This window comes from Vulpes lagopus, chromosome 24 (assembly GCF_018345385.1).
Source record: "Vulpes lagopus strain Blue_001 chromosome 24, ASM1834538v1, whole genome shotgun sequence".
Classification (NCBI taxonomy): Eukaryota; Metazoa; Chordata; class Mammalia; order Carnivora; family Canidae; genus Vulpes; species Vulpes lagopus.
This window is the reverse complement of record NC_054847.1, coordinates 54,193,293-54,219,776: the sequence shown is the minus strand read 5'-3', so window position 1 is coordinate 54,219,776 and position 26,484 is coordinate 54,193,293. Positions and strand designations below refer to the sequence as shown.

The 26,484-nt window shown below is 50.3% G+C and overlaps 1 protein-coding gene across 1 annotated transcript; it reads left to right on the top strand.

Annotated features, from left to right (window-relative positions):
• The first annotated feature begins 340 nt into the window (after positions 1-340).
• DIPK1C (divergent protein kinase domain 1C) lies at positions 341-26,108 on the top strand. Its single transcript, XM_041739492.1, has 9 exons — positions 341-420; positions 3,338-3,391; positions 4,690-4,776; positions 5,553-5,585; positions 5,705-5,900; positions 6,784-6,939; positions 15,772-16,455; positions 20,606-20,770; positions 23,956-26,108. Exons 1-9 carry the CDS (start codon positions 341-343, stop codon positions 24,172-24,174), a joined length of 1,674 nt encoding a protein of 557 aa, XP_041595426.1. The 3' UTR covers positions 24,175-26,108.
• The last annotated feature ends 376 nt before the right edge of the window (positions 26,109-26,484 follow it).

Below are 26,484 nucleotides of genomic sequence, written 5' to 3'. Positions count from 1 at the left end.
GTGTGTTCGCCAGAGCTGGATTTCTGCAGCACCTACAAAGGACATGGTGCTCCATGTTCTCGGGCTTCAGGTCCACTGACAAATCCATGACAAGCCATGGTTTCCCTCTCATGCAGGCTCTTTCCACCACCTCAAACCAGGCAGTGCTGTGAAGAAGAGAGGACCTGGACTCCAGGTTCCAGAATATGATTCTATTATCACAGGACCTACTTGCAGGACAATGAAGGCACGGTTGCATACATCGTAGGCCACTTCTGGTCCTTGAAAATAAAAATGAAGAGTCTTGATTAGGGGAAAGCATTTTTAAATCACAAGAAAAGGCCTCTTTACATGTACTACGATGGCCATCACCAGCGTCACGGCTGTTGGCCAGGATGGGGAGAAACTGGAACCCTTGTGTATCGCTGATGGGAATGTAAAGTGATGCAACCACTTTAAACAACAGCTTGGCAGTTTCTTAAGCTACACATAAATTTGCCATAAGACCCACGAATGCCATGCTTAGGCATTTAAGGAAAATGAAAACATATGTTCCATGTGAGGACACAGACATACATGTTCAAAACAGCATTATTCACAATAGCCAAAAAGTGGAAACAACTCTGATGTCCATCAAATGGTGAATCTCTGTGGAATGGAATACTATCCATGAGTACAAAGGAATGAGGTACTGATACCTCATAACATAGATGAACCTCAGAAAAACTGAATTAAGTGCAAAGAACTAGGGGGGAAAGATACCTATTGAACGATTCTATTTATATGAAATGTTTAGAAAAAAACAAATGTGTGGAAGCAGACTCATGGTCACCTGGGGCTGGGGCTGGGAACAGGCAGTGAAGGTAGACAGGCAAGAGAGATCTTTCTGGGGTGATAGACATGTTCCAAACTGGATGTGGTGATGGTTGCACAATTGTAAATTTACCAGAAGTCATTGAATTATATGCCTAAAACTGAGGAGAGTTTATGCATGTAAATTATGCTTCAATAAATCTGTTAAAGACTAATGATGCTGACTGGAACCCAGTAATCTGAGACCACATGGGCTGGAGGATGTCTGGTCTAGCAGGCTGCCCGCCCTTAGAACAGAAGGAACTGTTTGCCCTCTTTATATGGGCAAGAGCCATTGTCCCCAGTTTCTGGGGGGATGACAAGAGATTTCCTCTGGCCCCTGGAAGATGACAGACATGAAACAGAAAAAAATGATTTAATTCTGTGGCTTGGCCCGCAACCCCTCCATCACCATGGCTCACAGCCCATCCTTTTCAGGGTCACTGTGCATGCTTGGAGTGCAACACCTAGCAGGTGGTCCTGGGATCAGCAGGGGTTTGGTAACAACAGCTGAGGGCCATCTTTTGGCAGGGACCCTTGGGGGTCCTGGGTGGCCAGCGGGCATGGGGAAGGGCAGAGAAGCAGCATATCCTCCTGCAGAGAATCCCATGTTGAAGAATAACTGTTTTCACCAAAGGAGGGCTGAGACCCTGCTCTTTCACCTCTACATCTTTGACACCAAAGTAGTGGCACTTATAGAATGAATGAATGAGTGAATGAATGAATGCATGAACTCCTACCATGTTAAGCATTATTACAGAACAATGAGCAAGACTGTGAGATCACAGAAGATGAAGAACTTGCACTTCTAAAGTGGTTCAGGGTAGCCCAGGCCTGTAGTTCTCGGATGTCTAGCATCACAGCAGCTGATGAGACCAGAAGCTTCGGATACCAGAATTCTGAGATTGGCTTCTCCTGCAGTGATTCATCTTAAATAACAATGCCTTTTTTTTTTTTTTTTTACTATCTCTCTTTGTAATGGGCGGTTGTCTTAAAATCAAATTAGGAATTTGACATAAAAAATAAAAGCACCTGTCCTTCCTCCATCTGGATATAATACTGTAAACAATTTGGTGTCTCTTTCCATCAGTTTTTGTGTACATGCAAAAATATGTGGTTTGGATTTTTAAAAGGTGCCCCGGATGGGACATAATGTTTTGAAACCTGCTTCTTCATTCAGTGACATCTTATAAGCGTCTGTACCGGTCAAGACTCTTTCCATCATAAATGACAGAAAACCAGCACATGCTTGCTAAGCCACAAAGGGGCAACTGAAAAGTCAGGTGCTCAAATCAAGTCCTCAGGAATCCTTCCTGGAGGCTGATCATTCTCCTGCAGGTTCTTCCTGGGTGGTCTCTGGTGCCTGCATCCACAGACCCTGACCACCTGGGGGTGAGGGGAGAAGCTCTCTCTTTCCCACCAGTTCCAACAAGAACAGAGTCCCCTTGTCTCTTGGTGGCCCTTTGGGGCTCCACCCCTCTGTTTGGAGAAGGTGCCTGCTGTCCTCAGCAGGCTCCCCTGCCACTGTCTGTAGACATCAACCCTGGGGACTGAGAAGGAGAGGGCTGATTCCCTGAAGAAATGTGGAGTGTGTGCTGACAAGGGAGGGGAAAGTGGGAAGTTCTTCTCTGATCCCTCCCCTGTCAACATAGACTTCACGTCCCAGGTTCTGGTGATGGCATATGTTTTCCACTTAGGGGTGAAGGAAGCTTATCTAACCGATCCCTACTATCCACATTGGGGTTTCTTCCCACTTGTTATTATTATAAAGTGTATTGTAAGGGAAATCCTGATGCATCAGCCTTGCCCAGTGCATTCAAGAATGCTGTATTCTAAGTTGTGGTAAAATGGTTATTGAGCTTTATAAACCATATGATCTGAGGACTCTAGGCAAGATCGTAATTTTTTTTTAACATCCTAACTTCTATTCCTTCACATTCTGGAACCCTGGCCTCTGGTTGTAAAGGATTCCTAGAGATACCTAAACCCTGATCCCCAACCCAGGCTGGCTCAGATACAGGATCGCCTCTCCTTCCTCTCCAAACACAACTTGCATTTTAAAACTAGGGCTGATCTCACTTCAGATAAGAGCAAAGTAAGTACATGGATTCAGGAAAATCCAAATGATAGTGCCGTTTGCCTTTCTGAAGTGTGGAACGTATTTGAGGAGAGATTTATTGGAGTCGGAAGTCTGACTATCCATTCTTTTCTTCACACTTACCCTCCCTCACCCCACAACCTGATAACAAGTGAACAGAAACACGCCGTCTTCTGAAGGGTGGCCTCCCCTTTTCTGTGGTTCCCCATCGGGCAAACATGGCAGCCACTGTTGGGATGGGAAACAGAGACAGATAGTAGGAAGGCATGAGTTAAAACCTTGTTCCAATGATAACTTTTGCAAATGACTGGTAAGACAACAAAATGTGTGAAACTTTCTTGGCCTGTGGCAGGATATGTCAACAAACAATTGTGATACATATAGAACATTTTACATTCTCACTTTTAGAGAGGACCAGAAAACCAGCATCAAAACAGGAATTGATCTCAAGCCTAGAAGCAGGTGAGTGGCCTCTAACACTGTCACTGCCACTAACAGGTCCTATAAAAGAGGTTATGCCCTTTTCTATGAAATACTCCATAGTGGCATTCACACGATCCACCTGCCAGGTTGCTCAGAGAATACTATAAGCTAATGTATGTGAATATATCAATTACTATATTAAAAACAGGCATATTTGTTGTTATCCAAGTCCTTTTAGGAAGAAAAATATTTTTACAAGCTCAATGTATATGGAAATGTAGCAGAATCATGCACTAAGAAACCTGTCTGTCTAGTATAATCAAAGTCGGAAAACTATAGAATTTTATCTTTTTTCCCCTAGTAATGGCCTATAAGTGAAAATGCTTATATTTTTTCTTGGTGACAAGTTCAACTGTCAATAGATGAGTTCAGAACCCAAAGGATATGTTCAAACATATTCCTAACCCTGTGATGTGCTGGATTGCTCAATTTAGCCTCAGGAAATCAGAAAGAAATATTTATGTGTTCAAAGAACTTTTTCAAGAAGAATTCCATGGAGAATCTCAAAGTTTTCTGACCTTTCACTCCTTTCTTCAGCAAATAGATATTCCTTTGTATTGGGTACCAGATGAGGTGCTGGGATTACAACATAAAATGAGACAGTGCTTAGCCTCAAGTAGCCTCCAATCTAGTGGAAGAAATAAATGAACTAATACAGTCTAGTCTAACTTCTTATTTAAAATGAGCAAACCCTGATCACATGCTGCATTTCCTCCTCTCCGTGGGTGCCTGAGGCCTGGGCACAGGGCATGGGTCCTGGACTCTAGGACAGGGTGGCCTGTCATCTGCTTGCAGACCTTTCTCTCGGGTGGCATGTGGAGCAAAATTTCCATCTCCTTCAAGTCAGAGGAAAACCACTCCGTGTGAATGCAGCATGGCCAGAGGGATCGCTGTGCCCAGCCATTTCTAATATTATGGCTCATTTTCATAGCTCAGGTAAGGGAGTAGGTGGAAGTAGTTCTTGGATTTCACAAAATTTTTTTAAGGAGTCAGAGCCTATTCAAATCAATCTGATGTGAAGCAGGCGCCGGGCCAAGCCACTCCCCAGCTCTGCCCATACCCCTATTCCTGACCTGCGGTCCCCCTGCCAACCCCACGAAGGCTGCCAGTCATTCTGAATCATGCAGCACAATTGCAGAGACGTGCTGATGGCACCAACGTGCAGCAGGCAGGGCTTCTGGGAGATGAGACCTAACTTGTTTTTCTTGGTTCATGAAGCCAAAGCTTCACATTCTGTTGTTAACGCAATTATGGATGTATTTGTTTGTTTTTTGCAGCTCTAGGGGAATATCTTTAGCATCAAGGGTACAGCTGGCCTATGAGTCACCTATATGTGAATACCCCAAAAAGCCCCCTTTGGACAGGTAATTCAATAGCTTCATGTCCCTGCATGAGGCCCCTGGGGGACAAAAGGTTTGGGGGGCTGAGCTCTGGTGGACTTCAGTGCCATCCACCTCTCCATGGCTTTGTGCAGTGTGCAAACTGTACGGCAGGATGGCAGCCTCCATCGTCCTGCATTCTGAGGATTTTATTTTGGTCTAGCAAGTACTGTAACTTCTGTGTTAAAACAATGCTGAATATTTAAAGGATCTCTTTATTGTGGGGTTATAATTTTGTTCTTCCGTTTCTTCTTTATAAAACGCCAAAAGAAGTGTGATTGACATTCTTAAAACCTTAACAAAAGTAAAAGCTACCTTTGCAAATCGCAATGTTGTTAACTCTGATTTCAAGTTCTGTTTTCCTCCTGTGATTTTGATCCCAAGGTTGTAAAGGATAAGTGATCACACGTCTTTACCTCATTTTTCCTTCTTTTCCTGCCCCAGAACTCCAGATTCTTGGGAAAAGGAATCGACTTTGCACCATTGGGTCAAGATTTTAGAGCAATAGCCTCTGATGTCTTCCGGGCTCCACAATTATTTTGAAATGATATGGCCAGCTTACCAAAATCCTCCCAGCAGGGCTTCTGTTGGGGTGTACCCTGGGAAGCAGGGTGGCAGTGGCAGGAGAGGGACTCTGGCTCACATCACTGCTATCTAAGTGACCCCCAGATCTGAGTGTCTGTTGCATCAGGGAACACTGGCCCTATACCTAAAGTGCTCACTTGGTGGCCTTTGTTATTTTGATGTTTCACAATTTCTAGAGACTTCTACCAGCAAGCCATGAAGGTTAAACGGTAAGTTGCAGAATGTGCAAGGTTAAGAAGCCAGTTCCCCAGGGATGATCACTGAGTGCTTTATCAGGCTGGAGTAGTTCCTGTTATTCCTACACCCAGGAATGGAAATTCGGTTACAGACCATGCAGGAGGGTGATCTGCTCTGGGCTGGAAGGGAACCACCGAAGAATAAGCTTTCACAGCGAATGCATGAGCCACCCAGGGGGTGCAGCTTCCAGAGGCCTTCAGCTGTGGCAGTTCACCTCCTCGGACACCACCCACCTCGGACCCTCCTTAGAGGAGAAAGCCTTCCAGGGAACAGAGGAGCAGCCCAGGGTGGGGTGGAGAGGGCTGGCAAGAACCAGAGACAGCTCTGTCGGCTGAGGCGCCCGCCTATTTTGTATAACGACTGGGATTTGAACATGGAAGCTGCCCCCCCAGATGATGTTACAAATATACATAAATACAGATTTAGCGGCGTTTAGTGAACGCTTGCTCCCCCCCCCCCCCCCCCCCAGCCAGGGTAAGCGGAAACGTTTCAAGAGTGTGGCACTGGCCGTCCCTGGCGTCCTCTGGCATCCTGGGCCACGCGGTGGGTTAGGAGGCTGCCCGGGAAGTGTATGTGTGTGGGGTGTCGCCGAGACGTCCGCAAGGTCCCAAACCCTGGCTCTAGGCACGCCGCGGGGGGGGGTCACCCCCTGGAGGGCCCGGAGGAGACCCAAGTTGGTTTCAGAGGAGAGAGGAATCTCGGAGAGGGGTCAATGGGGTGGGGGGGGTAGACTGCAGCCGAGAGCACCCGGGGTGCGGGGTCTGTAGAGAGCTCGGGCTCGCCGCCCAGAGAAGGGGGCGGAGGTCTTGTCCGGATTAAGGGTGTTAACTAGGGGGCCGGGAGTCTGAACCCGCGGGGCGCGGCGGGGCGGGGCGGGGGCTTTTAAATCCACGCGGGTTCTGCGGGTTCTGTTTGAGAGGGGACTGGTCTTCTTGGGGGAAAAAGGTGCAAAAAAAAGTGGGAAAGGTGGTGGGAGCGGCGGGTGGAGCAGGGCGCGCGGCCCCTGCGCCCTGCCCCACCCCCCCCCGCCCCGGCCGCCGGGCTCCCCCTCCCCCGCCGGGCCGGCCGGGCCGCGGAGCCGCCCCGAGAGCGCGGGGCGCGGGCGGCGGGTGATGGCGCGGAGGCGGCCGGGGCGCTGCGGGCGGCGCGGGCGGCGCGGGCGGGCGGCGCGGGCGGTGCGGGCGGGGCGGGCGGGGCGCGCTGCTGGCCTGCGCTGCGTGCACGGCGGGCTGGGTGCTGGCGGCCGCGCTGCTGCTCCGCGCGCACCCGGGCGTCCTCTCCGAGCGCTGCACGGATGAGAAGAGCCGGCGCATCCTGGCCGCGCTGGTAGGTCCCGGAGCGCGGCGCCGGAGCGGGGCAGTCGGGCCCGGAGCGGGGCAGTCGGGCGCGGTCGTGGCACCGGCGGGGGCGGGGGCGGGGGGGACACGGCGCGCGGGATGCCCGGCGCGTGCGACCCGCTCTCTTGCCCGCGAGTCCGTGGGCGCGCGGAGGGGTCTCTCCCTGTCGCCAAAACTGGTCCTTTGTCCCAAGACTGCTCCTGCCCGACTGCTCTCCCGCCGCCCCCGCGCCCCCGCGCCCCCGCGCCCCCGCGCCGCGCCCGGAAAGTTTGCGGGTCTGCTCCGGGCGTCCCGGCCGTGCCCTCGCTCAGCCGCGGTTCCGGGAGTCCAGCCCGGGCGCGCCTCGCCAAGCCCCGCGCAGACGGGTGCAGGCGCCCCTGACCCAGCGCGGCCGCCGGGGCCCCAGGCAGAGCGCGCCCGGGGAGCGGGGCCCGGCAGGCGGGGGCCGAGGGTCCGGGCGGGGCGGGCAGCTGCCCCGCGCACTGGGCGCGATGCTCCTCCGCTCAGTCCCACCGGGGGCCGCTCCTCGGCCTCTCCGTTTGGTCCGCAAGATTATGCGCTTTAGGAGCCTGGGATAAAGGTAGGAGTCCCCGAAAGGAAAGCCGAAGAGGTGAAGACAGGGGCAACCACGAGTATTCGCTTCCTAAGACAGTGACCATCCATCGAAGCATTTGCTGTGAAAAATGATCTGTTTTCTAAGAAATCCTCAAAAAACGATGGGACGTGCACAGTCCAATTGCTTACGTATGAGTGGGGTTTTTGAGATTGTAGGTTTTCAAAATCTCATAGCCTAAAAATTAAAAAAAAATTAAGTGAGATTGGAAGGATTAAAGAAGTGAGTGAAACATACAAACTAAAAGAAATGACATTCCCTAATTGAGTCTGACATGTGTCATTGTGAACCGATCATAATGCCAGTGGGACCCTCATCAATGATCCCCTCCATCCTATCTCTCAGTCATCTATTATCAATCATCTATGGACTGTGACACTGAAGTTCTATCAAGTTTTCTTTACCTTGCAACAATTCATCAACTTTCTCAGCTACCCATACAAAAATTCTCTTTACGAGGCTTTCCCCACCTCTGTTTTTGCGGGACTGATTGACTAATTTTAATGAAGAAAAATAGCTTTTTCTCCAGGCTGGAATTCCAGCTTTTCTCCAGGATGGAATACCTGTTTACAAAAGTAATATAATCTTTTACATTAAAATAAAAATGCTATTTTCATTTATTTATCTTTGGTGAAGTGGGAAAAGGACTAATGGAAATTATATGGCCTAATATAATTTAGGTAATTGCTAATCATAACTTTCCCAGCATTCTAGCTCATAAATTAAACCCGATTCTGGTTAGAGGCTCTACCAATATATCTCTAATGGCAGCCAGCTGGGGTTGTTTTGAGTCTGACGTGAAGCTGAAGATATGGGCTCTGCTTCCGAAGGCTCCCAATCTTGCCTATTGCCAAAAGAACAATTTGAAATACTGCCTCTGTCTATCTTCCTGGAGATCATCTGGTGTTGTCTCTGTGAACAGATTTTTTGAGGAGCGTCATCTGGACACCCTGTTCAAGGCCGTTATTCCTCACAAGTGCTCAGGGCTTGGCTTTCTCTCCCTCTCTCCCTGCCTCGTCCCCTTTCACCTTCCCCATTCTGGATTTGTGGGTGTTCGCTCTGCCCAGCACCCTGGCTCACTGTGTTCCAGCACTCTGTGAACTAGTGCGGGTTTGAACAGCACCTCGGTCTGCACAACCCAGGCGCTGCTGGGCCCTGGCTGCCACGCAGAGGCTGGCATTGTAGCTGCCCAGGACTCAAGCTGAATCGACCCTCTGTCTCTAGGCTCCCAGGCACTTTCAATTCATTCTGCCTGGCTTTTGTCCTTAATAAGAAAACTGGCCATGATTTTCCTGACTGCTCTCCAGACCCTCATTAGCTTTCCCTCTGAATACCAAGCACAGAGGGCGTCACTGCAGCGGAGCCAGAGAGAGCCCTCTCCCTCCCCGGCAGAGCCAGGGGGAGCCCTGAACTCCTGCTGGTGTCTTGGGCCTCGAGGTGACAGGTACCACCGGTGGCCCAGGGGGAGCCTGTAGACACAGGTGCAGAGCTTCAGGAGCTGGGAGCCGGGCCTGCTGGCGCCGCCTCACGCGGCACCCTGGCTGCCCAGGGAGCTCAGCACACTTTGTGGCCCTGGAAGAGGAGAGAGTTGGAAGGGCCAACAGGACTTTTTCCAAGGAGTTGAGCCCTGGACCTTCTAGCTTTGGATTTTTTGAGTCAGACTGCTGTGCTCCTTTGTGCTGTGGCTTCTCAGCCCATCTCATATTCAAGACATCTGTAAGCCATCTTTGACTTCTCTGTATGGTTTCTAGAGCCCTTCCTTTCTAGTGAGCTGTGTCAGGGCCCATCCCAGGCTGGTGAGGGTTACACTCACCAAGCCTGGCTCCCGGTTCTACAGGCAGAGCTTGTCACACAGAGGCAGAGAGATAGATGCTGCTGCTGTGCTGTGCTGACTCTGGGCAGGCCCTGGGCTATGTAACTTTCCCTGTGTTTGTTCACTTCATCCCCTCAGTAACCTCTGCGAGGGATGCGCTTACATGATCCTCATGCCACAGATGGCAAAACTGAGCCTCAGAGAGGTAGCGTCATTTATCCTGATTCACACAGTTGGTATGTCGTGCAGCCAGTATGAGACTCCTGTCCAGTGTGACAGTAGAGACTCCGTGACAATAGGTGGCTTCCCCAATGATGAAAACCCTGAGTAACAATGAGGTATTTTTAATCCTTCCACCACACATCATTTTCAGGGCATCTCAAAAATATGCTCACAGGCTCTGTTAGTCAGAAGGCTTAACTCCCTTTTGGCTCTTTAGGTCTTGATGTGATTTAATTTAGTTGCCTCCAGTGGAGATTGCTTTTTCATAGGGCAGGCTTATCTTTCTTTGCTGTGGTAGAAACCCGTGGCCCCAGGGGGACTACAGCATCCAGAAAGATTTTGTAGCAGGGAATGACTCTATTTTCCTGAGTGCTCTGGCCATGTTTGTAATGCGTATCTTCTAAGCCATCCAGGGGCCAAGAGGGGTTGCACAGTAGACTGGCTAAATGCTCAGAGATTCTGCAGTGCACAGCTAACTGCTCAGGAAAGGAGTTCTATCCTGTGCTATGTTGCTCACCACGTAGAGACTTCATGCTCCTTAAAAACAAAAACAAATACACAAAAGGAAACCCAGCCCTTAGGCATGACCTTTGAGACCCTGTTAACAGTTTCCCAGACTCAGTGGACAGGTTTTGTTTTTGCCTGAGAACCATGATACAAGCTGGAAAGATTCTAGGAACAGCCGCTAAGACATTCCTACCAGAATTGAGAATTCTAGGAGTGTGCGTTTGTGTGCATGCAGACAGTCTGGAAACACAAATCCACCCTGAGTTTAAGTAATTAAAAAAATGCCAGTCAACTTCAAGGAGACTTTATTAACTTTTTTTTCAGTTTATTTTAAAACATGATACCTGTGGATTTTGTATGCCTACACATTCGGGCACAGAAGTGCACGTGTCTTCATGCTGGCAGCTCCTCCTTGTATTCAGAGAAAAGTGATTTTAAACACGGAGTTAAAGTGCATAAACCACTTTTATTGAGTTAAAACATAGCTACTTCAGGAGGATGTGCTGCTCATAAAATAAGTTCACTATTGTCTCTACCATGATGGCAATTTTTAATTAGCTCATAAACTTGTAATTTGTATTTTAAATTCACTGTTTTGTTAAAAAATGCTAGGTGAATTCTTCTCCCTGTTTAGGAGGCACAGACATGCAAAAAAGATCCTGCAGACTCATTCCAACACTGGTAACCAGCATAGCTGCAGTGGGTGAATTTTACGTTCTGTAAGAGAGTAGGAACTGAAATGCCAAAAGCACATCATCCAAAAGGATGGTGACGAGAGCAGCTCTGTAATCACCACACCGTGTATACCCTGCTCTAGTGTAAACTACCCGCTATGACGAACGAGGTGACGGGGTACCAGAAGTTTGGTCATAAACCTGAGACCTCCCCTATGGTAGCTGGCAGGCCCTCTGGGGTTCTGGGCACCTTCCTCCACTTGGGGCCTTCCTGATGCACGACATTGCACCCCATAAACCATGCAGGAGGCGCACTTATACCTTAATGTGTTAAACTTCAGAAAGACACCCCAAATAACATTCCCCTCCAAAAGTGATAGGCTCTATGATCAATTCGATGATGATACCATTGTTCAAAATATCTTGTAACTCCTGTTGGGAATTGCCATCCAAATTTGCAGGGGCAAAACCATATAGATTTTAATTTGATTTAAACTCAATATCATCAATGCAGGATAGTTTTGTAGAAAACACTGTGCTGTGGGGAGCTGGTGGGAGAGAGGACAGTGCAAGTGAGTCTGTCGGACTGGGAGCTGGGGGTGGAGGACAGAGATGAGGATCCCCTGGGGAAGGTGGGTTGTCCCCTGGGGAAGGTTGATCTGGCTCTTGCAGGGTAGAAGCATTTTTATCTGGCAGTGACATGGCAGTTTTTCATAGGACAGCTCAGTCTGTCACACACAGTTACTGGTACTAACTGTGCTTTCCAAGCCCTTGAACACACCAGGCTACTTTGCAACTCTGGCTCTTTGCACAGCTTGTTTCCTGCAGTGGAACTGCCCCCCCTGCCCTGCATCTGCTAGGCACACTGCAATTAGGCTTTCAAAATTGGGCTCAGGTGCATCTGTCCAGGAACAGGATTCCCTGCCCACCGCACCCCCTTCCGCCCTCCCCCCTCCCGCACCCCCTCTGCCTTCTAATGGCCAGGGCTGCAGAGGGTAGGAGAGAAGTAGCATCCCCTGAGACAACCCAGTCCTCTGTATCTATGACCTTGGTTGACCTTCACAGGTCTCCTGTGACCCTGTATCAGCATGCTACAGACCTGGGCAGAAGCCACCAGCTCCTAGGTCTGCAGAGATGGGAGGCAAACCCGGTGTGCCCAGTGCCAAGTGTGGCTGTGAACCTACCCCTGTACAGGTCATACTCAGCTCTCATTCATGAGTTTGGAAGGCAACCACCTCTGTTCTGTGAGCTCCTGAGCTTGGTACCTGTAGTTGGAAAGTGGCTCAGCTCACATAGGCCAGGTTAATTTGAGAGAGATACTTTGTTGATTTGAAGGTGGCCAGGTGTGGCCCAAGCAGCAAGGCCTTGTCCATTTCCGGTCCCAGAGGAGTGGAGCTGTCTTATGAGCCCACAGTTGTCTCTCCTGTGGCAATTTCAGCCACAGTTAGGGATGAAAGTAAAGGCCCTGGGCTGTCGTGATCGATGCCTCCATAGTCCCCGCTTACAGTGTGGTGGACCCCATCTGCCTCTTCCCTTCTTACCCTGGCTTCTCCCAGGATTCTGAAGCTCTCGGCTCAGGACTCACCTCCTCCCACCAGACCGGTTCTGTCACCTGCTTTTCTTTTCCTGTTCTGTACTTCATACAAAAGCACTTTTTATTAGACTTTAAATGTGACAACACTCCAAAAATGTCTATGGAATTGAATCAAATGATTTGGAATCATGCAAAAAGGAATTTGGGGGCTTTATAAGGACTTTTTTTTTTTTAAAGATTTTATCCATTTATTCATGAGAGACCCAGAGAGAGAGAGAGAGATTGGCACAGAGACCCAGAGAGAGAGAGAGAGAGAGATTGGCACAGAGACCCAGAGAGAGAGAGAGAGAGAGATTGGCACAGAGACACAGGCAGAGGGAGAAGCAGGCTCCATGCAGGGGGCCCGAAGTAGGACCCCATCCCAGGTCTCCAGGATCACGCCCTGGGCTAAAGGCAGGCATTAAACCGCTGAGCCACTCAGGGATCCCCGAAATTTTTTAAAAAATGTTTTTTGATCTGTTTTACTAAAGAAATATGAGACTCTGCGAATACAAGATAGAGTAGGAAAAAAACTACCAACAAGGGAAGGGAAATGAATGCCCCCCCACATTATTTCCATCATTCATATCTTTTTTGCTCCTGCTTATCTAGAACACTTCACCTTTTCATCCCCACCTTCCCTCTGAGAATATTCTGAGAGGTCTCCGAGAGCCTGAGTCAGCTGCTATTTCTTATAAGGGGCAAAATGGAAGCAATTCTGAGCAGAGAGTGAGTGACTCAAAGGGTCCTGATCTTTTCAACACTCATTTCTTGACCCCAAAGCTTGGAATTAAAAGGATGGCATTTTACCAGCATTGTGTTACGTTAAATTGCAAGATGAACACAGCATCACGTGTGTTTAACGCAGTTTTGTGGGTGTTCATTAACACAGCTTAATCACGGGGGTCTGTTTGCCAAAGACAACAAGGCAGCATTCCCAAGCTCCAGGTCAGATTCATGACCATGCACATCCTTGTGTTTGGTCAGTGTGACACCCCCACCACCCAAGGTGATAATACTAAGATTGAAAGCCCCCAGAGGAGAGATGGCTCCTGGGAGCCTCCTTCAGCAGAAAGCCTCAGGATCAGGTGAGATGGTGTGGCCTGGGTCTCTCCGGCTCTTGTCCAGCTAAGGCCTGAAATGGTCCCGAAATTCCAGATACTTGTTTTAAGAACTAGGAGTATTTCTTTTTAATAAGCATTTTGGGGGCAGCCTGGGTGGCTCAGTGGTTTAGTGCTGCCTTCAGACCAGGGTGTGATCCTGGAGACCACGGATGGAGTCCCACGTCGGGCTCCCGGCATGGAGCCTGCTTCTCCCTCTGCCTGTGTCTCTGCCTCTCTCTCTCTGTCTCTCATGAATAAATAAATACAAAAAATAAGCATTTTGGTAATGCTTGCTTGGAACAATTAAACTAGAGTATTTAGAAAGGTCCACAGTCCTTTTTCTAACACTTGGGGACCAGGCATGTTTTTTGAAGTCAGGCTTTTCTGGGCATTAGAAAAATAATATGAATCATTTACTTTATATGTTGCATATGAAGCAGAACCAGTAATCAAATGAATCATTCTGCAGTGTAAGGTATGGAAATTCATACCGAGTTGAATACATTCAGACTACAGACTTGCAACTTTTCAGTTGGGCTTTGGTACCACATGAGTCTCAATGAGTCATGAAAAAGTTGTAGTTTTCAGAGCTTTTAGGATTTTGGAATTGTTCATATACCCTGGCACTGGAAGTATGTTGTCTGACTTTGAGCTGCTTATGATACAAAGGGGGCCAGCATGAAGGGACCAGAGTGTCTGGAAAGCGTGCAGTCATATAGCTGGCCATTGTTGGAGGGCCATGTTGTGATGCCTTGTGCTTGAATAAATGAATGGTTTTCACATACTTTTCTCAGTCCGCCTGTCCAAAAACCGAGCAAGGGAGGCAGACAGGTGATGCAGGGAGGGAGTCAGAGGCTCAGAGGGGTGGAGTAGTTTGCTCAGGATGTCACGGCAGAGCCAGGCCAGGGTTGGCTTTGACTCTTGGCCACATCCAGGTTTGTGACTCTTGGCCACATCCAGGTTTGTGACTCTTGGCCACATCCCATGGTCTCTACTGCTCTTCAGCTGCAGCTGGTCACTCAAGGCACTTGTAGCGCACAAGATAGAGTGAAGGAAACAGCGTGGTGGCTTCCCTTTGTCTTATCATCTGGTGAGAACGAAGGGGAGCCCCTGTCTCCTGTGCTGCAGAACTTCTAGGAAGAAAAGACACATCTGTGGGGGAACAGATGGAGGGAAGCTCCTAATAACAATGGGGTTAGCAGTTTAGGTTTCCTGAAATATATTTTTTAAAGATTTTATTTATTTATTCATGAGAGAGGCAGAGACACAGGCAGAGGGAAAAGCAGGCTCCATGCAGGGAGCCTGATGAGGGACTCGATCCCAGGGCCCCGGGATCACGCCCTGAGCCAAAGGCAGATACTCAACACTGAGCCACCCAGGTGCCCTTAGGTTTCCTGAAAAATTAAAAAAAGAACAGAGCAACAATGCTCCATTTCACTTTATTCTGCTCTAGCTCTGCCCTCCCTCCTGTCCTCGTCCTGGCAGGACCAGCAGCCAGGGCCTGGCTTGACTGTCTTCTCAGGGATGTTTATAGGTGGTGGTTGTGTGTGTGGGAGTCACTGGGTCCCCTTGTGTGGCACCCATCCTGAGAGCTGCTGAAGCTTAGGAGAAAGCCCATCTGAGGGCCCCCGGACCCTCCTCCCCGCCGCCAGGCACTCAACATGCCCTTCACTTCCAGAAGGGCTCCTGTGTTCCGAAAAGCTGTTGTTGGTGACACAACCAGCCACGAGGCCTCTTCTAACTCCTGTGCCCTATAGAGGATGCTCCTCTGAACCCCTGTAGTCCTTCCAGATCCCCTGGCCTTATAGGCCACACCGCTTGGTGTCACAAACAGCAGGCCGAAGGGCTGCCTGCCCAGAGGGTCGTTGCCGTGGCTGGCCCTGGCACCAGGTGAGGCTCGCTGGGGACCCACCTTCCAAGGTGTGACTTGGCCGTTCAAGTCTCCCCAGGGAGGCCGGGTGGTGGGGCCAGCGTCGAGATCCTGGCCTGGCCAGCCCTGCCTCTGCAGCTGAGGGAAGTGACACCAGCTGGTGAAAGGCCTTTCCGGCATCACATGGCCAGAATGGGGACGGGGTGGGGGGGCCCCACATCTCACCGGGCCTCCTGATACTGAAGACCTGGGCCTGCTTAAATAATGTGATAAATATAAAACACTCTTTGAATGATTCCACTTAATTACTCAGCCCATGACGTTCACACGCGTGGGGTTTGTCTCAACAGCTGCCAAGGAGCATCTGTGTGCAGGGACCCACCTCTCCCTGCCCAGTGACCACTCGGCCCCTCCCGCCTTGTGACCCACTGTTCCCTTCCTTCCAGTGCCAGGAGTACCAGGGCGGGGTGCTGGTGGGCGACCTCTGCGAGGACCTGTGCGTGGCGGGGCAGCTGCGGTACCAGCGCTGTCTGTACTACGAGCGGGGCAAGAAGGTGCTGCAGGCCACCTGGCGCGGCCGGCCCATCATCCTCAAGTCCAAGGAGGAGGCTTTCTCCAGCTTCCAGCCGCTCAGCTTGCCCGAGGACGCGGCCGAGGAGGGCGGCCCGGACGCCCTGGAGGCAGAGCTGCACCTGCTGGTGGCCGGCGAGGTCAGGAACGCCCTGGGCCTGGAGCTGTCGGGCGGCAGCCTGGGGCCGCTGTGGCCGGGGTGGCGTGGCCGGGGGCGGCGGGGCCAGCTGGCCAGCCTGTGGGCCCTGCTGCAGCAGGAGGAGTTTGTGCTCTTCAGCCTCCTGCAGGACCTGAGCCGGCACGCCCTGCCCGTGCTGGGCTCCTGCGGCCACTTCTACGCCGTGGAGTACCTGGCCGCGGGCAGCCCCCGCCACCGGGCCCTCTTCCCGCTCGAGGGGGCCGCGGGGGTCCCCCGGGGCGGCCGGGGCCAGGCCAGGGCCGTCAGCGACATGGCGCTCAGCTTCCTGGACATGGTGAGCCACTTCGAGGATGACTTTGCTCACCGCCTGCACCTGTGCGATGTCAAGCCCGAAAACTTTGCCATCAGGAGTGACTTTACGGTGAGTGGCTCCGGGAGGGTGGGGGTGGGCAGAGAATCTAGGAGGGGGTGTCTGCAATCCTGGGAGACTGCTGCCACCGTGTGCCACCTCCCGGCCTGGACACCCCGGACCCGCCAGAGCACCTTCCTGGGGGGCGTTGAGAGGATTTGAAGAACCTGCGTACCTTGCAGCACCCAGGGTGAGGAATGATAGTGAAGGCGCCTATGGCAGGGGCAGGGACAGGGGCAGGGGCAGGGGACCCTGCAGGGCCAGGTTTGTCCTCCCTAATGGCTGTTCTGGTTTCTCCAAAGCAGCGTAGCAGCTTCTTAGATCTAAGAAGATCTAAGAGGGATCTCTTAGGGGGAGGTGTCTGCCTCTGTGCTGCTCTGTGGGGTAGGTGAAGTCTGCCTCCCCTCTGGGCCATGCAGGTGCACAAGGAATTGAGTGTGGTGGAGAAGCAGCAGGAGGGACTCCAGTGTTTTATTAGGAGCTAACCCCCTCCCATTTCCCTCGTCATTCCCAGCTCCCCCCCATCCCTTCCAGCTAGGCTAAACCCAAGTGTCAGGTTAATGCCGTGGCGATCTGGGTGCCCTAACACAGGTGTCCTTACCCTGTGCCGGGGTGCATGTCGGGACCCCTTAAGAAGTAGCTGTGGGTGTGGGGTAGGCCTGGGAAGGCGGCTGTGGGGGAGGGTTCTGTTACTGCCGGCCAGGTACTACCTACTGGTACTACCTACCGCAGCAGGTAGCAGAGGAATGCCTTCTTACAACAGCCTGAAACCTAGGAAACAAAATTTGCCCCCTGTGTAAACCCCTCTCCAGTCTAGCCTCTGTCACCATAAAGAGCGGGGCAGCAAGTTGCCCAAACTGCTTGGTCCTGACGCCTTCTCCCTGGCTGCTCCAGAGAGATTGATAAGCTGGGGTGGCCCCAAGTGTGGAAGGGAAAGAGCTGAGAGGTTCCAGAAGGTTCTGGGAAGTTCCTGGAGGGTCTGCACGCTGGCTGGTGAGCTCTGGAAGAGTTCAGCTCCGTCTGCAACATCCTGAGCTCCACAAGACCCCTAGCCATGCTCCAAGCTGTGAAGGGGAGGGACACCCAGGACCCCGCCAGCATATTTTTCCGAGGTGAAGTCCCAGCCAAGCTTCCCTAGTTCATGAGCAGAAAGTTTATGTGATGGACACGAAGCACCACCGTTCTCTTTCTCAGTGAAGTCCTGGGAACCTGGGCACCCCAGGGCCCTGGGAAAGGAAGTGTGGTGTGTCCGCTCTGGCAGTTCTAGGACCAGGGCTCATCTGACAACAAGTGTCATGGAGTGTCAGTGAGTGGAACTCAACAGGCACAGCAACAGTTGAGGGGATTGTGAAGCTGTCTGGGCTGAGTTCCCGGGAAAGGCTGTAGGAAGGCGGCGGGGCTGACAGGTCTTCCTTGGGGAAAGGGAAACATGGCATGTTGCTGGCTTGTGCACTGCCCTAGAGTTATGCCTTCCAGTGTCTTGTGCGTAATGGATGCGAAATATTTGTCCAGTGAAATAATAGCTGCACTTCTTGCCCTGGCCCCAGACTGTACCCTGTGGACCGTGCTGGGGCACACAGGCCCTTCCTCTGCCTGAGCTCTTCTGGGGGGGCGTGGCTGTGGGGGAGGAAGGACAGAGATCCCCCTTGGCCAACCCCACCATCATTGACCTCCTCACAGACGTGGACATTCAAGAAGTTAATTTTACCTATGATTTCACGACTTTAAGTGAAACCCAGCAGTATGAGCATCACCAGAGGACTTGTTAGAAATGCAAATTATCTGCCTCTGTCTGCCCTCCCCTGCCCTCAAGATCTACTGGGTCCGACACTCTGGGGGTACGACTCAGAGACTTGCAGTCCTTCACTTTCTCTATAAGTCCCCACTTATAGGTCCTGAGAATTTACCCAGTGGTTGTAAAGGAATACCTGGGAAACATCCTTGCTTCATGCCCCCAAACCATCTCCAGCAGGTGCTCCTTTTTGCCAGACGTGTTTCCTACTTAGGAGGAAACAGTTCTCATCAGCCCCTTCTAGCTGGATGCCAGCATAAAGTCTGATGAAGATGTGAGTTAGGTGATTCCTGCAGGAAGAATGTGCTGATTCTCCTAACATGATTGAAGAAACCCTGTGCAGGTTTTATGGTGGGCTTGGTTCCTGTTCTTATTTTAGATGCGTAGAGTTAATGCTTACAATAGCTGTAATCCCTTCTACACTGCACGCTAAAAATTAAAAAAATAAATCTGGCTCTCCCTGGGAGATGAGAAGGGAAAGATCAGAAACGGGAGAGAAAAGTCACAGGAGCTGAAAGGACATGTGGGGGCCATGGGAGGTTGCCAGAAAGGATGGAAAGAAGGGAACCTTGGAGCCCTGACAATAAATTATATAGACAATAGATCTGGGACGCCTGGGTGGCTCAGCGGTTGAGCATCTGCCTTTGGCTCAGGTCATGATCCTGGGGTCCTGAGATCAAGTCCCACATCGGGCTCCCCCCAGGGAGCCTGCTTCTCCCCTCTGCCTGTATCTCTGCCTCTGTCTCTATGTATTTCTCATGAATAAATAAATAAAATCTTTAAAAAAAGACAATAGATTCATGAGCACAGCCTTAGTATATTTTTCCTGTATTAGCTAAGGTAAATAGCCAACGTAGCTATTTCTTTTGGCTAAATAGGAGAAATGGATTAAAATTGTAATTTCTGTTTGCTGTGCCTGAATTAGTAACTAAACAAAGCTCTTAAGTAGGGAAAATTTCCCTGTTCTTCATTTTCATTATTCTCCATATATTTTGAAAGAGATTATTTTCTCTCTTCTGTTCTACTGAATCATTCCCAAGGAAGTTCACTACCGACTGGCATCCCTCCTGAGTGAAAAACAAAAATCCCAAACTGGGGAATGTAGCTTCTAACTCTGCCAAGTTGCAGAGGAAATGGACCCCAGCCAGGGAGCCCTCGTTGAGATGCTACCCAAGGCAGAAGGAAGGGCTCACGTTTGGAGGGTGGCCTGTGAAGGCTTGTGAGACACCACCAGCTCCAGAAAATTCATCAAGTCTTCAGAAAGCTTTTTTAATACCTTGAAGCTATGAACTGCTTGATTTGGGCAGACTCCAGGTTTTATCAGGTTTGAGATAATCCTTTTTATTATTATTATTTTTTAAAAATTCAGGTGGTGGAGGAAAATCTGCATAATGTAGATGGTATTCTTTTTACTGGTTTTGAAGCCTAGTTGGTTTGAAGCCAAGAAGATCAATCTGAAATTCCAGGGAGTCGATCACGTGCTCACATTGACAGTGGTATTTAGTATTTGATGCTGTTGGATCAGGGTCCACAAGCATCAACCCTCATGCAAGAGGTTTGATGCTGCCTTTTGCAGCCATGTGTCCATCCAACCAGTCAGTAGGAAACCAGCTGACTCGGGCCACAGATACACTGTAAGTAGACAGCATAGGTCCTGCCACCCACTTTCACCATCACACTTACAGACTCTGGGACGTCAGTTCCTTCATTGTTTATATTTATGGGGATAAATTATCTGTGTCTCACAGCTTTTATAATGCTAATCCTTGAGGGTCAGAGACCCAAATGATACAGCAATGGAGGAGGAATTTATTTTTAAGCCATTTCAGAGATTCTATTTTTTTTAAATATTCATTTATACGTGTGTGTGTGTGTGTGTATGTGTGTGTGAAAGAGAGAAAAAGAGAGAGAGCCAGGGGATGGGCAAGAGAGATAGAATCCTCAAGCAGACTCCACACTGAGTGGGTTGGATCCGGGGTTGGATCCCAGGACCCCGAGATCATGACCCGACCAAGAGTTGGACACTCAACCGACTGAGCCACCCAGGTGCCCCTCAGAGATTCTACTTTTAAAGCCGAAAAAGTATTTAAAGTTGAAAAATGATACTTCCAGCTATAGTTCCAAATCTAGGCTTTCACCAGCAAAAGTTCTTTTTGCAACAAAAGCCTTGCAATATGGTCAATGCCACGTGCTTGTGTGAATAAAGCAAGAGCCCTGCAGCATGGCCTGGGCTTCTCTTTCCGGCAGGTAGGGTTCTGTGATCCCGCAACCTGCTGGCACCTGCACTGCAAGTGGGAACAGAGATGCGCCAGCTCCCACTCCCCTGAGCCTTGGAGTCCTTTTGATGGCCATGTGCTGTTTGGGTTACAGGTGGTGGCCATCGATGTGGACATGGCCTTTTTTGAACCTAAAATGAGGGAAATTCTCGAGCAGAATTGCACAGGAGATGAAGACTGTAATTTCTTTGACTGTTTTTCAAAGTGTGATTTGCGAGTCAACAAGTGTGGAGCAGAAAGAGTGAACAGCAACTTAGAGGTAAGCAGCAGCCACCACGTGAGCTGAGAGACACTGTTTTCTGGAGCTGCCACTGCCTTCTGTGCTGTGGCACCCCGTTCATGTGGCCTAGTCACCCCTTTCATGCCACTCAGGCTGGATGTGCTCAGTGGGGGCAGGGACTGGTGGAGGGGGTGGTGGTCATTTGTGCCTGTTGCCTGCCCCTATGGGTTGTTGGCAAATGACCAACAATGGGGGTCTAATGGATGGAGCGGTCTGCTGAGCCAATGTTGGGCTCCCCATCTCTTCCTAATGTATTACTTTTCTAAGTTAAAATTCTACTAATATATATATATCCCTGCCCCGATTGAAGAGCAAAGGAATAGAATTTTTTTAAATTTCAGAGACTGACATAAAGACAGGTAGCTATAGGGCCGGCAGGAGGTGGCCAGGCTGTGGGAAAATAGTGCTGGTCACCGGGTAACCAGGTGCAACAAATGATTGCATTTGCTCCTGCTTCACTGCTGACTAAATTCTAGAGGGCTCAAGTCTTTACTCATAAATACAATCCTAAATGTACCAGAAGAAAACTGGGAGAATTTTTAGATATTATTCAAGAGTAAGGAAGGCCTTTCTGAGTTTGGACCAAAGCTCAGAGGCTGTAGGAAGAACAAGTGACAGATTTAACTATCTTGAAAGAAATCCACATAGAAAAAAACAAAAGAAAATCCCCCCAAAATATGAGCAATATTTAAAAGTTAAATGAGAAACTCTCATGAATAAATAAATAAAATCTTTAGAAAAAAAAAGTTAAATGAGAAAATGGGCAACATATTTGCAGTTGTTCATACGGGTCAGGAGAGTAGAGGGCAAGGGGGGGCCTTGTGCTCCAGCTGCTGTCAAGGCTCAGACAGTGCCCCCAGGATTGTCCTTCCCCACCGAAGCTCCTTTGCCATGGCTTTTCCAGGTGCCAGGCACAGCATCTGTGGATCGGTCAGTGGGAGCAGGGGCATCCGCAAAACCCAGTCCCTGGCCTCTGTAAGGAAGGCAGGACGATTTCCATCTCCCTCAGGCCCATGGAGGTGTAATTCCCAGGCACACACCTCAGTAAATCCCTGCTTGCAAACCTCCATCTCAGAGTCCACTCTCCAGGAAGTCAGTCAAAGCAAGGGATGATGTCTTTACAAAACAAAGAGTGTCTATGAAGCAATATGAAAAAGGCCAACAGGGCAGCCCAGGTGGCTCAGTGGTTTAGTGCCACCTTCAGCCCAGGGCGTGATCCCGGAGATCCAGGATAGAGTATCACACTGGGCTCTCTGCATGGAGCCTGCTTCTCCCTTTGCCCACCCCCCCCACTCTCTCTCTGGCTCTCATGAATAAATAAATAAAATCTTTTAAAAAAGGCCAACAATCTGATGGGAATGTGAGCGAAGGACATTAACTTGACCATTCACTGAAAAGGAAGCACAAAATGCTCTCACCCTGATTGCTAAGAAGTAGGCAAATTAAACCATTTTCACCCATTGGTTGGCAAAAATGAAGGACAATGCACGTATTGGTGGCCAGTAGGGGAGACCGGTGTTGTCAACGTACTTTACTGTAAGAATGTATCTCAGTACAACTTTCATGGAGTCAATTTGGCAATATGTACCATAACAAAAAATGCACACATACCCCTCGGCCCAGAAATTCCATTTTAGAAATTTAGTTGCATGTGCAAAGTGAAAATGAAGCCCTCTGTGTCAGGAGCAGGAGTGAAGAACTAAGCCGCCACCTGGCAACCCGTGACCAACAGGGTCTGGAGGCCCAATGCCACAGATCTCACACCCCACGGAAGCCACGGCCGCTCCCCCCACCTTTCCTGGGTCCCTCTCGCTGGGCCCGCCACACCCAGAGCTGCAGAGTTAGTGGGCTTTAGTTGCATGTGCAAAGTGAAAACGAAGCCCTCTGTGTCAGGAGCAGGAGTGAAGAACTAAGCCGCCACCTGGCAACCCGTGACCAACAGGGTCTGGAGGCCCAATGCAAAATATTTATTTATGCAAAATATTTATTTATGCAAAATATTTATGCAAAATATTTATTGTAGCATTCCTCATAATAACAAAAGTTAGTAAACGACCTCAATTTCATGAATAGGGAGCTAGTTAATTTATGATCTATCCATACTCATGAGGTGCAGCCATTCGAGCAATCGGGAAATCCGTACAAGAATCAACGCAGAAGGCGCTCTCCCTGATATTTGGTTAAATGGGAAGAAGCCGTAGAAGGTGTGTAATATCCTGCCTTTGATGCAAAGTGGGAGAGAAGGAGGAGCATGTACAGGCCTGTGTGTCACATACTCTCTCTAGAAAGACAGTCAAGGAAGGGGTCGCCTCCCAGAGGCCGGCACAGAGTGTCTGACGGTCAGGAGCAACGTGGAGGCCCAGGACTGTGTGTGGTATGTCCTTGGGAACATTTAACATTTTAGCGGATGTATCATCACTGCACAACTAAGATCATTTGTTTTTTTAAAAAGAATCCTCGCCCTTGCAGGGACTGGGAAACGAACTTAGTTACCTGTCTTCCGTGAGAAGGAGCTTTACCACCCTGAGGCCTCTGTCCAGTGGGTCCGGGCCAGGGTGACACAGAACCATAAAGCCCACTAACTCTGCAGCTCTGGGTGTGGCGGGCCCAGCGAGAGGGACCCAGGAAAGGTGGGGGGAGCGGCCGTGGCTTCCGTGGGGTGTGAGATCTGTGGCATTGGGCCTCCAGACCCTGTTGGTCACGGGTTGCCAGGTGGCGGCTTAGTTCTTCACTCCTGCTCCTGACACAGAGGGCTTCGAAGTCGCTTCCAGCACAGCCTTTTTCTACACGCGTGTCTCAACGGGCAGTCGTGTGTGCCGGCCGCTCCTCACCCGCATGTCACCAGGCCCCGGGCCAACCCTGTCAGGTGGTCATCGCGTGTGGTGATCCCCTTAGGGGTGAGCGAGCCCATCTCAGAGATGCAGTGGCGCAGCCCAGGGGTCACTGCGGGGGACTCCCTGCTCCCCTGTCTCTACGGACACCCGGACCCTCCCCTCTGCTCCGGGGCTGGACGGGGCCTCGACTCCCGGTGCTGAGTGGTTCGGGGTCTGGAGGGGAGGCCGCTTTGGAGTCAGGGCCATGCTGTGGGAGGAGGCCTCCCTGCAGCAGGGGAAGGTGGGGCCGGGGTGCAGCCCACTCTAACTGCCCTGTCTGCCCTCCCACAGGTCATCTGCGACAAGATATTCCGCCACTGGTTCTCCTCGAGTCTGGGGAGGTGGGCCATACCCTTCCCACTGCAGCGGCAGTTGCGGGACGCAGTGCAGGAGTGCGCCGACCCTCGGAGCATGGCCCGCAGCCCCCCGAGAGCAGCCTCTGACGTGTTCTGGAAGCTTCGGAGTCTCCTCCGAGCCACGCAGAGGGAACTGCAGGAGGCAGAGGAGTAGCTGCTGCCATGGCCTTGGGTGGACTCCCTCCACATTGTCGTAAGGAGGAGACGGTCCTCCCTGCAAATGCCCCCCCCCCCCCCTCCACGAGCCGTCCCTGTGCTCTCCTGACATGTGAGCTGCTGGTGCTCAGCCTTGGGAGCAAGGGATTCCAGCTGGCCTCCCTGCAAACGTGGCTGCATTTCAAAAAGTGCACACAAGCAAGTACAGGTGTTTGCATAGGTGCACTTGCATGCGTGTGTGAGCGTGAGCATGAGCATGAGCAGGTGAGTGCTTGAGGCTCTGGGTAGAGAGAGGTGCTTTCCCCAGCCTGCCCATGGGGACAGCTTGCCTGGCTGGAATTTGGAATTAAATACAATAAAAAAAAAAGTTGCATCTTTAGGAAACATAATGTGTAAGGAGAGGATGTGTAAGGACAGCATATAGCAGTTTGCATTTGAAGAAGTTTTCGGACAGTGTTTTAGGGAGCACCTGACTGCTCACCCCAGTGCATCTGCCTTTGGAGTGGGACTTGCAGGCTTGTTTGTACTGTGTTGACTTGCCCTGAGGATTGGAGATAGTGCAAGTGCCAAGGTTAGGCATGGACTTCGGGCAGGGTCAGAGGCTGACCGGCCTGTCCATGAATGAATACAGAGCCCTAGGCGACACGCCATGCTGGCAGGTGTCCTTGAGCCCTGGTGAAGCTCTCCTGCAGGAGCTGAGACACGAGGTCCCTCCTGGGACAGGTGGATGAAACCGCCGGGAGCCAGCCAGGGGTCCCCTGGGAAGGGACTCCTTTCTATGGCACACCCGGGAGGAAGCTGGTGTGCCACACATAACCGGCTGGTAAATCGAGAAAGATGCTAGGAGAGGAAAAGGAAATGGTTGATGGCTTACAAACTGAAGATGACAAAGTGATCTGAAGTTTAAAAACAATCCCAGATTGACGAATTCCAAGGTATTTCTCTTTTCCTTGCCCTGCACCTTCCGGGTGCGGACAAAAAGGGGCTGCAGACTTGTGTTCATTTGGATGCATTTCTCCAGGTGCCAGCTGGTCTGCGTTCTGTGGGTCCTGAGCACTGTTGTGTGAATACCTGTGGTCACCTGCAGTGCCACCCCAACCTGTCACCACTGGCAGGGTTCGTAAGGGCCCTCCGATCCTGCATATGGATGCCTCACCCTGCATTTGTAGTCTTTGGCAGGAGTGAAAACCTACGAAGTCCCCTCTGTGGCAGAACTACATTAAAACTGAGGTTTGATGCACAGCCCTTGGACTGGTAGATTCTACAGGAAAGGAGAACCAGCTCTTGTCTACTGAGCAAAGACTCTGGCTTCTCCAGGGCTGTGCTCTGCACAGTGGTTTTCTGCAGTGGAAACAGTCTCTTTGAACCCTGCGAACCACTAATTAGCTTCTCTGCAGCAAGATTTCCATGAAGTCAGGCATGAAATGAAGGGTGAGCAAGCAAGGGAGGGGCAGGGGTTTTGCGGTCTGTGTTCCTAAAACAATTGGCTTTTGCAACGTGACAGCAAAGAGGTCTCCTGTGGGTTGACCCTGGGATGGCAGCCCCTCATTAGTGTGGGCTCTGAGCCATCTGGCTGGCTTGCAAAAGGGAAAATGTTCCTTTTCATTTAGACCAAAATGGAAGCAAATGTTATTGTTTATCATGGAGACTATGCAACGTGTAATTATCCGACACAATGGTGTTCTTATTGCTGAAAACAGCAGTTTGAGCCTTATGCCCTGTGTCTGACCACCCCATCTATCTCTCTTTCTCTCTCTCTCTCTCACACACACACGCACACGCACACAGACACGAGCCCTCCCTTCCCATCCCACCTGGCAAATTCCATGAAATGCCAGTGACTCCTAAACTATCTGTGGGTTTTGTTTTGTTTTTAATTTCAAACCCTTGCAAAATAATGCTTTTATGTAATACAATGAACAAATTCTGTTGTGTCAGTATTTAACATTTTTAATGTGACAAGTGAGATTGTTTCAGGCTTATCTGGTTGAGCAACTGCCCTACTTGCAGGAAAAGGTCTCCATAAATGATTTCTGTGTTTTGTTTTAATAACATGCAGAGTAGAAAAAAACTCTCCTAAGCTGTGTCCTCAAAGAGGAGGAGGTTCAGCAGATGCAGGCTCTTCCTTTTTAGGTTTTACCCAAATCAATACAGCTGGTGCATCAGAAGGTGGTTTTCACCGTGTATCTTGATAGCATTATAATTGAAATTATCTTTTGATGAAACGACTCCAGATTGTAGGCCCTGTACAGTTCTAGTGGGTGTGCCGTAACTGCACAGAAATTGTGGGTGGCTACGGACTGTGTGA